At 52.9% G+C, this 15,231-nt stretch overlaps 1 protein-coding gene across 1 annotated transcript; it reads right to left on the bottom strand.

The window, feature by feature from the left end:
• Window positions 1-3,519: 3,519 nt before the first annotated feature.
• Window positions 3,520-14,829, bottom strand: LOC309600789 (olfactory receptor 14J1-like; the record flags this gene model as incomplete). Its single annotated transcript, XM_082333376.1, has 2 exons — window positions 3,520-4,161; window positions 14,536-14,829. The coding sequence occupies 2 exons, from the start codon at window positions 14,827-14,829 to the stop codon at window positions 3,520-3,522; spliced, it is 936 nt and encodes a 311-aa protein (XP_082189502.1).
• Window positions 14,830-15,231: the final 402 nt, after the last annotated feature.

Raw genomic sequence — 15,231 nt, 5'->3', positions numbered from 1 at the left:
TCCAGACCCTGGCAGACCCCGGAGCAGGGTTGTCTGCAAAATCTTACATGGGATGCGCATAAGGCTGGGTAGGTTCCAGGACCTGGGGGAGGCTGCGTCAAGTAGGAGGAACAGAAGGGGGACAGGGCACAAAGCGATGTCATGGAGATCACGCAAGAGAAGCTGTTCCTCACACCGAATACACCCTTTGCCCCCCAGTGCCAACAGGGCACTGACAGGGGCACGAAGCAGCTGCCAGGGGGTGACCACCTGGAGTTGGTGGCTGCAAGAGAAGTCAGGAGCAAAGAGAAGAGCATCAATTGCTGTTAGAGGCCAAGGCTGAACAAGGCAAATGCAGGGCTGCTGCTGAACAACAACAGTGATCTAATGAACAGGAGACAGCAATGGGGCTGAGGGACTCAAGGCCTTCTTTGCCTGAGTCATTAGTGAAAAGGTCTCCCAGGCCTCTGTGCTCAATGAAGAGGTTCAAGGAGGAGAGCACGTATTGGCAGGAACCTCATGAAATCCCGCAAGGACAAATGCCAGTTTCTGCCCCTGCAGGGGACTCACCCTGGCAATGGCACAGGCTGAGGGCTGCCTGGCTGGGAGCAGCCCTGTGGGAAAGGTCCTGGTGGTCAGCGAGCTGGACAGGAGGCGGTCGTGTGCCCTGGCAGCAAGGGAGGCCACCAGCATCCTGGGCTGTGTGATCAGGAGCATGGCCAGGAGATGGAGGGAAGGGATTCTCTGGAATATTCCATCCAAATTTCAGATCCTCAATTCAGGAACAATACTGGCAAGCTGGAGTGGTTTTAGCAAAGGTCCCTGAGGACAGCCAGGGACTGGAGCACTTTGCCGGTGAGGAGATGCTGAGGGAGCTGGGCTTGTCCAGCCTTGAGAAGGGAAGGCTGAGGGGGACCTCATCCCAGCCTGCTAGTGCCTACGAGGAGGTCATGGAGAATACAGAGCCAGGGTGTTAATGATGGTGCATATTGGGAGGAAAATATCACTGAGCATTCAGCCTGGAGATAAGGAAGATGTTTTTCACCATGAGGCTGAGCTCCTCACTCCTGGGCTCTTCTTCCCAACTGAAATCCCTCCATGATGATGTGCCAAGTGTGGATCTGAGGCTAATTTGGCCCGAGGTACTCTCCTGACAGTGAGGGACAGATAAATCCCAGCAAGACTGAATTACTTTGACCTCCAGTGCTGTCCAAAAAGGCCTTGCACAGGCATGGAAGAGGCTGAGGATCTCATTGCCTCGTTTCCCCACCCCTTGCCTGGTAAGGTCTGCCCCCAAGTCTCCCTGGTCTTTGAGTCCCCCAGCAGCCTCTGGGGTAGCAAAGCTTCAGCCATGTGAGAGTAGGCTGCAGCTGGGGAGCACTAGTGCCAGCTGGACACAGGCAAGTGCCTGGGAGCAGAGGGGATGCAGCCAAGGGGGCTGGGGGAAATGGCTGCTATCATTGCAAGGCTGCTGCCCTTTGGCTTTGAAATGTCATGGCAGCTGGGGGGAACATAAGGATCCGTGTTAGAAAGTCCAACCGATGGCCAGTTTCTAGAGGCGTCCCTCCCGGAGAAGTGCTGGGGCCAATGCTGTCTGACATCTTTAGTGGTGGCCTGGACAATGGGACAGAGTTCACCCTTGACGTGTTTGTGGACAGCGCATAACTGGGGGGAGCCCTCCATTGAGTAGGGGGCAGGGAGGGGAACTGGATGATGGCCAGAAATATCTCCCACATTGAATTACTCAATCAATCTTTACCTGGAGTTCTCTGTAAAGACAAACGAGGTAGAGGAAGGAGAAAGGGCAGAGAGGCTGAAGAAGAGATGGGAAATAGGTCACTATAGATAGAGTAGTTTTTCAAAAGAAAATTTCTCCACTGAGAGCACTGGTAGGACATGTATTTTGATGAACAGCTGCATATAAATATGCTGGCAGAGGGGAAGTAAGGTACTGTGCTCGTATGGTCCTCCCAAATACAAAAATAAAAAGAGGAAAACAGTATTAGCACTCAGCCAAAATACCTGACATTCTGCAAATGAAGATTGTTTTGAGTTGTTGCCGAGAATAAGTTTTAAGTAGGTTTTAACTCAAGACTAAGACCTACGTTCAGGTCTGGATTCATTTGCCCACATGCAGAGGCTGTTGCTGTCTGAGCTGCCCTGGGGTTACAGATGTACCCATAAGGTGCTTGGAAATGTGACCCAGGGCTCCCTTCTGGAGCATTAGTTGGTCACCAGGAAACCTCCAGGCATCTCGGTTGAGACATCTTCTGTCTCTCCATTTACTGCCAAGGGAAGCCTAGGCAACTCGATTAGAGGTAGACATCTGCATTGAGGTGTTTGGTGCTGGGTAAGGACAATCTTGTCCCTTTCTGCACCTAAAATAGAGTGACAATTCACGCACCGCGGAGGGAATGTGAAGGGAGTGTGTCTTGCTGATTTAGGGACTCCTTCCAGAAGTGCTGGTAACACAAATATGTTGGCCATGCAGAAAGAGAGCGTTTCCCTGAAGACGGTCACCCTTCTTCTCTGGAACGGTTGAGAGAGCTCAGCCCCTCAGAGTGTGACCGGCTGTGTGAAAGGGCGAGCAGTGGCAAGGCCAGTCCTGGGCAGGGAGTGTTTGAGGGCACTGAACTCCATGTGAGACACAAACATACTCTTTTTAATGTTATAGGCCTGATTATGATGGAAAAGTTTAGAATATGTCAAAAAATAAAATGAAGCCCAGCCCCTCTGAAGGGAGCAGAGAAGGGTCAGCCTCCCCATCAGCCCCAGGGCTGGAGGCTCACCATGGCATGAAGAAATGGAGGTTAGGGAAACTGCAGGACCATGTTCTCTGGTCCAGGAGATGACACAGACTGACCATGCCCCATCATTGCCAGTCCCCCTCCCCAGGCCAGCACAAGAGTCCTGGCCAGGGCACAGAGCAGCCTGCCCCAAGCGGATGCCTGCAGAAAGAGGTTTCTCTTTCTGATGGATTCCCCCCTGCAGGCACAGAAATGCTCCCTTGCTCTTTTCCCTGGCCATCCCTTTCCCCTGGCCAACTTGTCTTGGTTCCCACCCTGTGCTCTCCACAGGCCCCTGAGCTGGCAGTGCTGCTCTGAAGAGACCAGGTCCTGCTGTTGTCCACAGCCATGGCTCCAGGGAAGCAGCAGCCCCAACGTGAAGGTGGCAGAAAGGATCTGCCCACTGAGGCAGCAAAGGGCATCCTTGAGGTCCACGAGTGCCTGCTCCTCCATGTGGCAGCTGGGCTCGTGGCTCCTTGACCCCTCCTGTATGCTGGGGCTGCACCCCCAGCTCCAGAGGATTTGTCCGAGATGGGGGCAGAGTCAAAGAATTTTCTGCTGGATTCTTTATTGTGTTTCGCTAGACAGGGAGCCTGGCTCCATATCTATGTGAGGTGTTTTGCATCAGAAAACACTGGCAGGGGAATAATAATATTATTATTTCAGTGGAAGTAATATATGACGTAAAATAAACAAACCCAAGAAATATATGATCAAAAGAGCACGCGAGCTTTTCCTGAGGATGATGGCCACCTTACTGATGCTGCAGTAGTCCGTGTTCAAACAGTTTCCGCAGGGCCTCTTTGATGTCTGTGTTCCTCATGCTGTAGATGAGGGGGTTCACTGCCGGAGGCACCACTGAGTACAGCACTGCCACCACCAGATACAGGGATGGGGAGGAGATGGAGGGGGGCTTCAGGTAGGTAAACATGGCAGTGCTGAGAAACAGGGAGACCATGTCCAGGTGAGGGAGACACGTGGAAAAGGCTTTGTGGCGTCCCTGCTCAAAAGGGATCCTCAGCACGGCCCTGAAGATCTGCACATAGGACAGCACGATGAAAACAAAACAAGCAAAAAAGAAGAAGGTGCTAAATATGACAAGCCCAACTTCCCTGAGATAGGCATTGGAGCAAGAAAGCTTGAGGATGTGGGGGATTTCACAGAAGAACTGGTCCACAGCATTGCCTTGGCAGAGGGGGAGTGAAAATGTATTGGCAGTGTGCAGCACAGCATGGAGAAACCCATTGCCCCAGGAAGCTGCTGCCATGTGGACACAAGCTCTGCTGCCCAGGAGGGTCCCGTAGTGCAGGGGTTTGCAAATGGCAACATAGCGGTCATAGGCCACGATGGTGAGAAGAGAATACTCTGCACCAACCAAGAAGAACACAAAGAAGACCTGGGCAGCACATCCTGCGTAGGAGATGTCCCTGGTGTTCCAGAGGGATTTGGCCATGGATTTGGGGACAGTGGTGGAGATTACGCCCTAGTCGAGGAGGGAGAGGCTGAGGAGGAAGAAGTACGTGGGGGTGTGGAGGCGGTGGTCGCAGGCGATCGCAGTGATGATGAGGCCATTGCTCAGGATTTCAAGCAGGTAGATGCCCAGGAAGAGCCAGAAGTGCAAGAGCTGCAGCTCCCACCTGTCTGTGAATGCCAGGAGAAGGAACTCGTTCATGGAGCTGCCATTGGTCATCTGCTGCTTCTGGGCATGGAAACTGCCAAAGGAGATAAACCAGAAAAATTCAGAGAAGCTTCTCTGAGCAAAATTTGATTTCTTCATTGTGAAATACCTAAGGGAGCTTTTCTTTCCTGGGGGACCGTTATGCAGCTCCAAGGCTTCAGCTCTGGTTTGTGCTGGCTGAGTGTGCTGTGCAGAGCCGTGCCCTCTCCCCAGGGGCTCCTTGAGGGTCAGCCCTGCTTTACAGCAATGACCCATGGAGGCAGCAACAGCCCAGTGTGTTTGGAGGGAGGGTTCCTGGGGAGGAGTTCCCTGTGCTGCACTACAGCACAGGGTGAAAGCTCCGAAGGACACTTTTCGCACAGAGGAAGGTGGGAGTTGAGGTGCAGCGAATGTGTCTCGGTACGCTGTGTTTTAGTATTCAGACACCCCCATCCCACTTGGGAAATACTCTGGAAAGCATAAAATTCCCTCGTTGCCCTGTTGCTCCAGTGTAAACCTGCGTCAGTGGTCCCATCCAGGAGGGCTGCTCTGTCCATCAGCCTGGTGCCCAGCTGCTCTGTGCTTGCACCGCTCCCAGCTGGAGGACAACTGCACCCAGAGGTTGCTCTGAAAAAGCCACTGGACTGTCCTGGGAGCAGAGGGGTCCTGTTCAAGGCGCAGATTTCAAAACACCTCTCCTTTCCAGCACAGCTCTGCAGAGTAGGATGGAGAGCACAGGACAAGGATGCTGCTTTGTTTGAGTAGATCAAGCGCTCTCAGACATCACCAAGGTCCTACAGGAGAGCTGTGCCCTTCTGGAGTGATGCTTACAGCCCCACAGGACTCCCTGTCCAGCATGATCAGGTGTCTGAAGGTGATGTCTGCTAAGGGAAGCAGTGTCTCATTGACCAACCACTCACTGCAGCCAAGAAAATGAAGAGAGGGCTTGGGCACCTTGGTCCCATGGAAACACCTCCAGGGCAGCGCCCTCCAGGTCAGGGCCAGAGCAGGCACTCAGCACCCCCACCCCTTGCCCCACACCACCACTGTTACTGCCAGGGAACCCAAGAGCAGGAAGAAGAGCAGCACAAGCAGGTGGAGAAACAAAGGAAAACTCTGTGACTCTCCTCCTAAGGGAAGCAAGGAGAGGAGAGGCAGCTGGGCACTCAGGAAAGCCTTCTCCTCACCCAGCAGAGCACAGCACCTCCCGGTTAGCAAAAGCCCCGGGCAGTCGCTCTCAGCCCCTTTGCCCTGCAGAGGGAAGCGGCCCCGTGTCAGGGGAGATGCCCCTCTGCTGTGCCAGAGCTCTGGCTGCAGAGGAGGCACCTCCTGCCCTGGACCACACGGCCTTGAGGGCAGCAGCTCTGCTGGGTGGGAGACGAGAGCAGGGGTCTTGCTCAGAGGAAGGTGTCTGCATTGGAGGGGCTGACAGGGAGCTTTCCAAAGTCTCCCTCCCATGACATTGCGGGTTGGAGTTTCCTACAACACTCTGCCTATGTGTTTGCAGCCTGGAGCTATCCCTGGTGGGAACTGTTTTCTCCCTCCAAGTTTTCCCTGTCAGGGATCACAGACCCCATCACCCACTCCTGTCTGCTCAGCTCTGACCTGAAGAAACCTCCCCGTTCCAGGCACTCTCTAGAGGTATTCCCTGTTTGCAGGCAGTGAGGAGCAGGTCAGAGAAACCCTGATGAGGACAACAAAGGTGATGCTGGTGCTCTCTGGAGGTAGAGGAGGGGATGGAAGCAGTTGACTTGGCTCCCACCAGACCTACTGATCTCTCAGTGTAGCAGCTCAGGACTCTCAGCCTCCCTCTCCAAAGGTAGCAGAACCTTTTCCCCTTTTCCTGAAACAGCAGGAAACTGAAAGCACAGCCTCAGGAAAGCTCTTTAGCTTTAAGGGATCCCCTGCCTTGCTCTTCCTCTGCAAAATTCCCCTCTGAAATGCCCTGGGCAGCTCTGGCTGCACACCCTGCCTTCACCCCTTCACCCTTGTCTACCATGAGCCCCTGGGCTGGGAGGCCTCCTGACAGACCCCATAGGCTGGAGGCTATGATAGCTTTAGGAGACCCTTCCAGGAACGGCAGCTGCATTGCTCTGCACCAGGACACTTACCGTGACAAGGGCTGGAAAGATTTCTTCCCTTGCAGCTCTCCTCTCTCCTCCCACTCCAGGCTGCCTTTAATCTCTCTCTGCCCTACTCCTTTTCCCAGAGCCCTGCTGCGCTTGGCAGAGGAGTTGCTCCTTGGCAGAGCTGTCTCTCTGCACTGCTGCCTGCTACCCATGAGCTCCCTCTATCCCAGGAGCCTGTCTCAGCCCCGGAGGAGGGGACCTGCCCAAGACGTCACTTGCTCTGCCCCCCACCCCACTCGGCGCTCCCTCCAGGTGTCCCTGGGGCTCTCCAGGAACCTCCTTGGAAAGGGACTGAAGGAATCACCTATGTTGCCTGTCTCACCTCCGCAGAGACGTTTCTTTGCAGCAGTGCCCTTTCTCCTCTCAGAGTCACAGTTAGGTCTGAGAATCCCCCTTCCTTGGCCCATCATGAGACAGGACACCTGGGCACTGGCTGGGAGGCATCTCCTTTACCCATGCTGAGAGAAGGCAATCAGCTGAGTCAATGGAGGCATCTCCTCCTGGAGTTGTAGTCCTGAGGCTGGAAGGGACCTCAGCTCCCTCCCATGCCTGCCACAAACCCACAGGAGGTGAGATTCCTCTTGCTTCAGTTATGGTGTCTGCTTAAAATAGGCACCTGCACTCCTTTTCTGTGGTCCCATGGTCACTGATGGCATCATCCTGCAGCCTGGTGAGGATGCCAGCTGAAATGACGGCAGACGCCCACATTTATGACATCATGCCCTGTCCCTACTCACGCTGTTTAGGGCCGCCTAGAGAGGTGTCCAGCTGACCAAATGGAGGTCTGTGCCAGAGGCAGAGGGAAGTCTTTCTCTTTCTCCCCTCCTTTACCTGTATTGACTAGCTGTCTGTGGCCTGTAACAAGATTTTTCTCACACAGCCCCATGGAGCCTAACCTAATTCAGGGCAGCTGCTCACTGAATGGCCAAACACAGGCCTGTAAGGCTACATGAGACATCAAGGCTCTCCACCAAAACAGCGTGTGGCTGGCAGGGACAGCACAGGACCTACAGGAAAGCCATGTCCACTCCGAGCGGGTGCATGACAGACACCCCAGGCGCCGTCTCAGATTCCTTCGGTGCTTGTGTGCGACTGATTGCCACCCCTGCAGCGAGGCCAGCCCTGTCCCATCTCTATCCAGCAGATGCAAGGCACTGCATGAATAAGAAGCACATTGCACTGGGCTCTCCACTTGTGGGCCTATGTTCTCAGCTTCTTCTAGTTCTCCTCTGCCCCATCCTTTACTCACCCTCTTGATGATACAGTCTTCAAAGAGCCCAGTGAATTTCGAGTGTGCCTAGATCACAGGATGTCCACACCCAAGGATGCTTTCAGCAGCACCTTGTCCTTCCAGGAGATCAGTGCCTCTCTCCACCAAAGGCCTTCCAGGGATGCAGAGACACCACAGACAGCCATGCCCTCTCCTGCCAGGGCTGCCCAGCCCAGCCCTGTTTCTCTCTAACCTTGGGGACAGCAGGCATTGCTCTCTTTTGGGGCACCTCAAGTCTTTCTTACAATGCTGTCTGCCATCCGCTCCAGCATGTCTCTGCCATGCAGCAAAGCTTTTGCACACATGGGCTCCTGGGTTCTTGGTGTCCCTGTTCAGCATAACAAGGCTGAGGTTGGCCTGGAGCCACGGCTCAAGGGCTGCAGCCCAGATGTGCAACACTCTCCTCTGACGGGGAACAGCCAGGAGGAGCTGGAGCCCCGAGGTCTGTCACAAGCTGTGACTTCTGAGGCACAGTGAGACACCTCCCACAGCTGGTGTGCTGCAATGGATGGATAAAGGCTCTTCACGAGGCACAGGCTGGGAGCATCAGAAGAGGAATACTTTCTGTGTGAAGGAGTTGCTTGGATGTATGGAGCTCCTTGCTGGGAAAGTCAACAGGTTGGGTGAGCCCTTGTGGGTGAGGATTGGAGGAGAGGCCAGTTAGGGCGACATCGTGATGGGAGATAAAGAACTGGTGATCAAGGGGAGGAGGTGGACAAGCTCTTACTTAAGCAACTCAAGGAGGTCTCCAGATCAGTAACATGGGGCTCTCTGAGGGGACTTTAATGACCCTGACATTCATTGGAGGGGGAACACAGCACTGTGAAAACAGACCAATAGGTTTCTGGAGGGTGTTGGAGCAATTTCTTTGCAAAGCCACCAGCTGGACCAACAGAGATGATGCTCACCTGGATCAGGTCCTTGCAAACCATGAAGAGTCAGGAACTGAGCTTGGCCTGCAAAGATGAGGACATTTTCTCAACATTTGTGTAGTATGGGAACATTTTCATCAGCTGAAATGTTTGAATACTTGTCAGAGAGAGAGAATGTTTTCCTGTGCTGCCATCATGAAACTCTCCAGGATGTGTACTGCTCTCGGGAGAAGAAACCTTGATCTTCCCGGCACTTGCTTGACCACTGCTCTGTCCAGTATGGAGTGTACAGAATCTCACTAATCTTCTAGGTATTCCCACATGTCCTGATTCAACTGACCATTTCTCAAGTCATCTTCTCCAGCAGACTGTCTGCACAGATGCCTTTTTGAGTGTCCCTCTGGTTTTCCTCCTCCCATTACTCTCCATTCCCTCAGACCCCTCCCAAGTACCCAGGTGCTGCTTGGAGCTTCAGGCAGTTGAAAGCTTGCTGCTCCTGTCTCCTGACTGTCTCTGTAGCCAACTCCTTCATTGCCTTTCTCTCTGTCCTTTCCTACTAATCTCACTGCAGATTTTCCCCTCAAAAGTACAAGTGGGATTTAGTGTAGGCAACTTGGACTTCATGGACAGATGAGGAATATATTTTATTCTTTACTGAACTACTCTTGTTTTTTCTTTCTTTTTGATTTTGTTCTTGTTAACTAAGAGAAATGCTGTGTGTCTGTGCAGCCACTTCTCCAAGGAAAGCAGAAGGAAATGGAGGCTGAGACATTCAGCTCCAGCCTGAGTGGGAAAAGCTTCGATTTTAATGTGAGTGGTGTGAGTTTCAGGTGACCAGTGAGAGAAATGGCAGGTTGGGGTGGGGTGGGTGGGATGAAGAGTGTCGCTAGGGTGTCTGACAGAAAGGGTCTTGCTTTGCCCGCATGTTCTTACTTCATAATGAGACCCTCGGGATCAATATGACTTGGAGATTGTCTATATTGTTTAATCTGTAAGCAGAAAAATAATAAAAATGCACAAATCTTTTTAAAATGTTATTTGTTTTTGACATCTTCTCATTTAGACTATACTCCTGAACTCTCCCTAATGAACCACACAAGAATGGAGGCATTAAAGAGAACTGCAGAGCGCCATGGCATGTTAGGGTATCTGCATTTCCATGAGCCCTCTGCTGCCAAGTTCCCAAACTGCAGCTACCGAAAGGAGATTGAACAAGCTGCTGAAGAAGCCTTTAAAATGGGATTCAAATCTCCAGGACTCTGAGGGTGTCAGTGGGCGCCCTGAGGGCCATCACAGCTGAAGCCATGAAGGGAAGCACGGGTGGAGGTACCCCTCCCTGGGGGCTGCCTTAAACTGGCAAGAGGTCAGCACTGGTTCCAGGTGACCAAGGCAATGTGCAGGTGGCTCTGCTGCCACGTCAGCCCTTGATGGGTTTCATCCAGAAGGATGGGCAAGCTCTGATCCCTGGCACCTGGGAAGGGAGATCCTTTTCCTCCTGCATTGCTCAGGACTCTTGATGGAGCAGTGTGATGTGGGGGTGTGCGATGATGAGTGCAGGACAACCCTAGGACTGCCTGGACTCTAGGGGGGATGAGGAGACAAGAAGGCCATGAGGCTGTAAGAAATGGTGTCCCCTCGTGGCTCTTGGTGGCAGTGACAATATTGATAGCTGAGAGGAGAGAGGCCTTGGCTGTGTTGGGCAAGTCCCAGCCCCACCAAGGCCCTCAGTCATCCCCAGCACGAGCTCTCCCATGCTGCCCCATGCCTGCAGCAGTTTTCCTGCAGACTTCGGCCACCCCCCAGACTCCCCACCTTACTCTGAACCCAGGGTCTCCCAGGCTTTAGAAATGTCTTTTTGTGCTGCCTGCCTTTTGCTTCTAACAAAGCTGTGGTTTTGTGGAGGTTTGCCAAAGCTGTGAATCCCCAAGCAACACATCCAGCTGCTTTCAAAGCTAATGCTCCTCAGTCACCTAAGATATCCCAGCACTGTATTTACTTATCACAGAATCATAGAAAGAATCACAGAATGGTTTGGGTTGGAAGGGATTGTTAAAGGTCATCTAATCCAACCCCCCATGCAGTGAGCAGGGCCATCTTCAACTAGATCAGGTTGCTCAGAGCCCCGTCCAACCTGACCTTGAATGGTTCCAGGGATGGGGCATCTACCACCTCTCTGGGCAACCTGTGCCAGTGTTTCACCGCCCTCATTGTAAAAAAGTTCTTCCTTATATCTAGTCTCAATCTCCCCTCCCTTAGTTTGAAACCATTACCCCTTGTCCTGTCACTACAGGCCCTACTAAAAAGTCTGTCCCCATCTTGCTTCTAAGCCCCCTTTAATTACTGAAAGGCACCAATAAGGCCTTCCCAGAGGCTTCTCTTCCCCAGGCTGAACAACCCCAACTCTCTCAGCCTTTCCTCACAGCACAGGTGTTCCATCCCTCTGATCATATTTGTGGCGCTCCCTAGATTCACTTCAACAGCTCCATGTCTATCCTCTACTGAGCGCTCCAGAGAAAAATTAGAAAAAAACCCATTTTTTTTTCACTAATTTTCTAGGAGAAAACATTGCTTGGCGGGTATTACGAATGTGCATAAATAGCTGAAGGGAAGGAATGAAGACAAGGGAGCCAAACTCTTCTCAGTAGTTCCCACTGACAAGACAAGCGGTGATGGACACAGATAAAAACACATGACATTCCATCCGAACGCAAGAAAACACTTTTTCACAGTGAGGGTGGTCAAACACTGGAACAGGTTGCCCAGAGAGGCTGAGGAGCCTCCATCCATGGAGATATTCCAGACCCTCCTAGACAAGGTCCTGAGCAACCTGCTCTAGCTGACCGTGTCTCAGCTGGGGAGTTGCACTTGATGAACTCCAGAGGTGCCTTCCAATCTCAACATCTCTGTCATTCTGTGAGTGTGCAAGAGAAAAGTAAGATGGAAAGAAATGAACAACACACAGCCTTGATGGCAAACAGAGTAGGATTCTGTGCAGAGGACCCACGCTGGAGCAGGGGAGAAGTGTGAGGAGGAAGGAGTGGCAGAGATGTTCTGTGCTGACCGTAAGCCCCACTCACCATCCCCCCAGCTCCTCTTGGGGTTGGGGTGGGTAGAAGAATTGGGAACAATGGAGTAATTTGAGCCTGGGAAGAAGGAGTGGGGTGGGGAAATGGTCTTGAATATTTTTGCTATGCTTTCTCTCTATCCGAATGTCTTTTAATTGGCAACAAATTCAATTGATGTTCCCCAAGTCAACTCTTCTTTGCCCACGACAGTAATGAGTAAGTGATCTCCCTGTCTTTATCTTGACGCATGAGCTAGTCCACCTTATCTTCTGCCTTTGTCCTTTTGAGCTGGGGATGCAAGTGAGCAGCTGGGTGGGTGTCTGGCTGCTGGCCAAGGCTAACCCACTACAGGACCACCACAGCAGGACTGCTGTGTCCAGCCTGGGGCTCAGCAGCACAAGGAAGATCCTGACAGACTGAAGCAAGTCCTGCAGAGGCCGGAAGGATGGCTGGGGCCTGGAGCACATAATGGACAAGGAGAGGCTGAGAGAGCTGGGTTTATCAGAAATCCCTCAGAGCCAAACACCAGAGCCAGGACCCAGGCCAGCTGGGGAGATCTCAGTCAATGGAGATTTTCAAAATTGGTTGAGACAAGCACCTGATTGAGCTGGAGGTGTCTGAGAAGAGGCTTGGCTGAGAGTCCACCTGCGGCAAGAGCTGTGGGGTTTGGTGTGTAATGAGTGTCAGGAGGAAACTCTTTTCCTTTTTATTAATAATGGCACTGGAGCTGGGTACGAATGAGCCCCATAGGAGGATGGGGATGACCATGCAGCAAAGGTCCCTCCTCAGGGCTGGGGTGTATGACTGGAGATGGAAATGGCCAGTGGGTGGGACTGGTCTGCGACAATTTTCCTGGGGCAGCTTCCCCAGGGTGTCCTGGAAACATGGCACAGACCAGGCCCCTCTCTTCTACACCTTTGGTGCCTTGCTTCCTTCACCATGACACCTGGCTCCGCACTGGGAGTGCTGGCTGCCCCTACCCCGCACACTCACACACCTTAGCTCTGCACTGGTGTTTTTCTCTCCCGCCCTCTTTCCAGCCCAGCCCAGCCCAGCCCCTCCCCACCTCTCCCCACCTCCCCTGCCCTCTCCCCAGCCCAGCCCAGCCCAGCAGAGCAGCCCAGCCTGGGCTGGCTCCATGGCACTGCCCAGCGCAGGCTGCTGCAGAGCTCTGGGCACTCACCCCACAGCCCCAGCCCCTCTGAAGGCCACAGCAGCTGCTGGGGGGCAGACAGCGGGGTTCAGGCTCCCCATCAGCCCCACGGCTGGTGCTGGCCACAAGGGCCTGAGGAAACAGAGGCTAGGCACTCTCTGGCTCTCCTCAATTCATCTTGTATCTGATTCCCAAGCCTGACTGAATTTGCCCCCTCTTCTGCTCCCACCAGCCCCACACCCCAGGACAGCACCAGAGTCCTGGCCCTGGGGGTCCTCAGGCAGCTCCTGCAGCTCTCCACTCTCCCTTCCCTGTGCCTGCCGAGTCCCCTCTGACTCCCATGGCACTGCAGAGTCTTTCTTCGTGGATATGTCAGTTTAGTGCTTTACTTTTGAACAGACTTCACCTTCGAGGGTGTTCCATCTTCTGCATTTCCATTCATTCCAATCCCACATCAGTTATGTGGTGAGGCCCCATGCTCTCCTGTCCCCTCCAAATTCATTTCCAGAGAGTCTGGTACATGCCATCAGTCCTCTCATACATGAAGCAAACTGAGGAAACAACGGGGAGCTCATGGACCGTCTCCACTGCCATTGGACACCAAGAAGAGAGCCTTTAAAACCAGAACACTGGGTCCAGTGGAACCCAACATTACCATGAGCTTATTCCCCAAACCACTGAGAACACAAGGAGAACAGAAACTTTAAAAGACCAATTCCTTGGTCATTTTCTTGGAAGGAACTTTGGAAGAAGAGCCCAGCCTTCAGGCACTTCACCCAGGAGGTGCCCTTTTCTTGAAGAGCTACAATTTGATGGGCCACATCTGACATAGTGTTGTGCGAGGGTCAGACACAACAGAATCAAACTTCCACAGGAGTGTAAAACCAGAAAACTACCCCTAAGTAGAATTATCACAGGATAAAAAAAGGAAACTTGTGGCTTAAGATAAACTTGGGGAAACATGCAGAGGAGGGGAGGCAGGTTATTGTCAGTGAAACAGCACCCATTGGATCAGTTTCCATAAGGCATCCTTGAGCTCCTTGTTCCTCATGCTGTAGATGAGGGGGTTCACTGCTGGAGGTACCACTGAGTACAGCACTGCCACCACCAGATCCAGGGATGGGGAGGAGATGGAGGGGGGTTTCAGGTAGGCAAACACTAGAGTGCTGATAAACAGGGAGACCACGGCCAGGTGAGGGAGGCACGTGGAAAAGGCTTTGTGGCGTCACTGCTGTGAGGGGATTCTCAGCACAGACCTGAAGATCTGCACGTAGGACAGCACAATGAAGACAAAACACCCAAAGTCCACAAAGACAGTAACCACAATAAGCCCAAGTTCCTTGAGATAGGAGTGTGAGCAGGAGAGCTTGAGGATCTGGGGGATTTCACAAAAGAAGTGATCTACAGCATTGCCTCTGCAGAGGGGTAGTGAAAATGTATTCACAGTGTGAAGGAGAGAATAGAAGAATCCACTGCCCCAGGTAGCTGCTGCCATGTGGACACAAGCTCTGCTGCCCAGGAGGGTCCCATAGTGCAGGGGTTTGCAGATGGCAATATAGCGGTCATAGGCCATGACAGTGAGAAGATACAACTCAGCTGCAATAAAAAAGAGAAACAGAAAGACTTGTGCAGTGCAACCATAGTATGGAATGGCCCTGGTGTCCCACAGGGAATTGGCCATGGATTTGGGGACAGTGGTGGAGACGGAGCCCAGGTCGAGGAGGGAGAGGTTGAGGAGGAAGAAGTACATGGGGGTGTGGAGGTGGTGGTCACAGGCGATGGCAGTGATGATGAGGCCGTTGCCCAGGAGGGCAGCCAGGTAGATGCCCAGGAAGAGCCAGAAGTGCAAGAGCTGCAGCTCCCGCCTGTCTGTGAATGCCAGGAGGAGGAACTGGGTGATGGAGCTGCTGTTGGACATCTGCTACCTCGGGGCATGGGGCACTGCCAAAAAGGAAAGGACAGCGACAAGTTAGGGGAGACTTCTCTGAGGATAATCAAAGCCAGTTCTCATGGAAACCCCTCTGCACACTGTCTCACTCCATTCAGGAAGACCTTTGGCAGTTCCCTTTCATAAGCTCTGGTTGGTGCTGACTGAGGGTGCCCCAGGGAGCAGGAGGCTCTGCTGGGGGCTCTGCACGAGTCAGTCCTGCCCTATGGCAATAGGTAAATAGGAACACGGGGTGATCGCAGATTAAATCCAATCCTGATATCAAAGAGCTTTTTGGCATTGTCACTCCCAATTCACCTGACTGCAGAGCAGAGCTGTGGGGAGTTTGGGTTGTGCCTTGTGCTCTGGTTGCCCCAGCACAGCTGAGGAGCA

Source organism: Platalea leucorodia, assembly GCF_965183815.1.
Source record: "Platalea leucorodia genome assembly, chromosome: 25".
Lineage (NCBI taxonomy): Eukaryota > Metazoa > Chordata > Aves > Pelecaniformes > Threskiornithidae > Platalea > Platalea leucorodia.
Note: the sequence above shows the minus strand (reverse complement) of the source record. Positions and strands in the feature narration are given on the sequence as shown.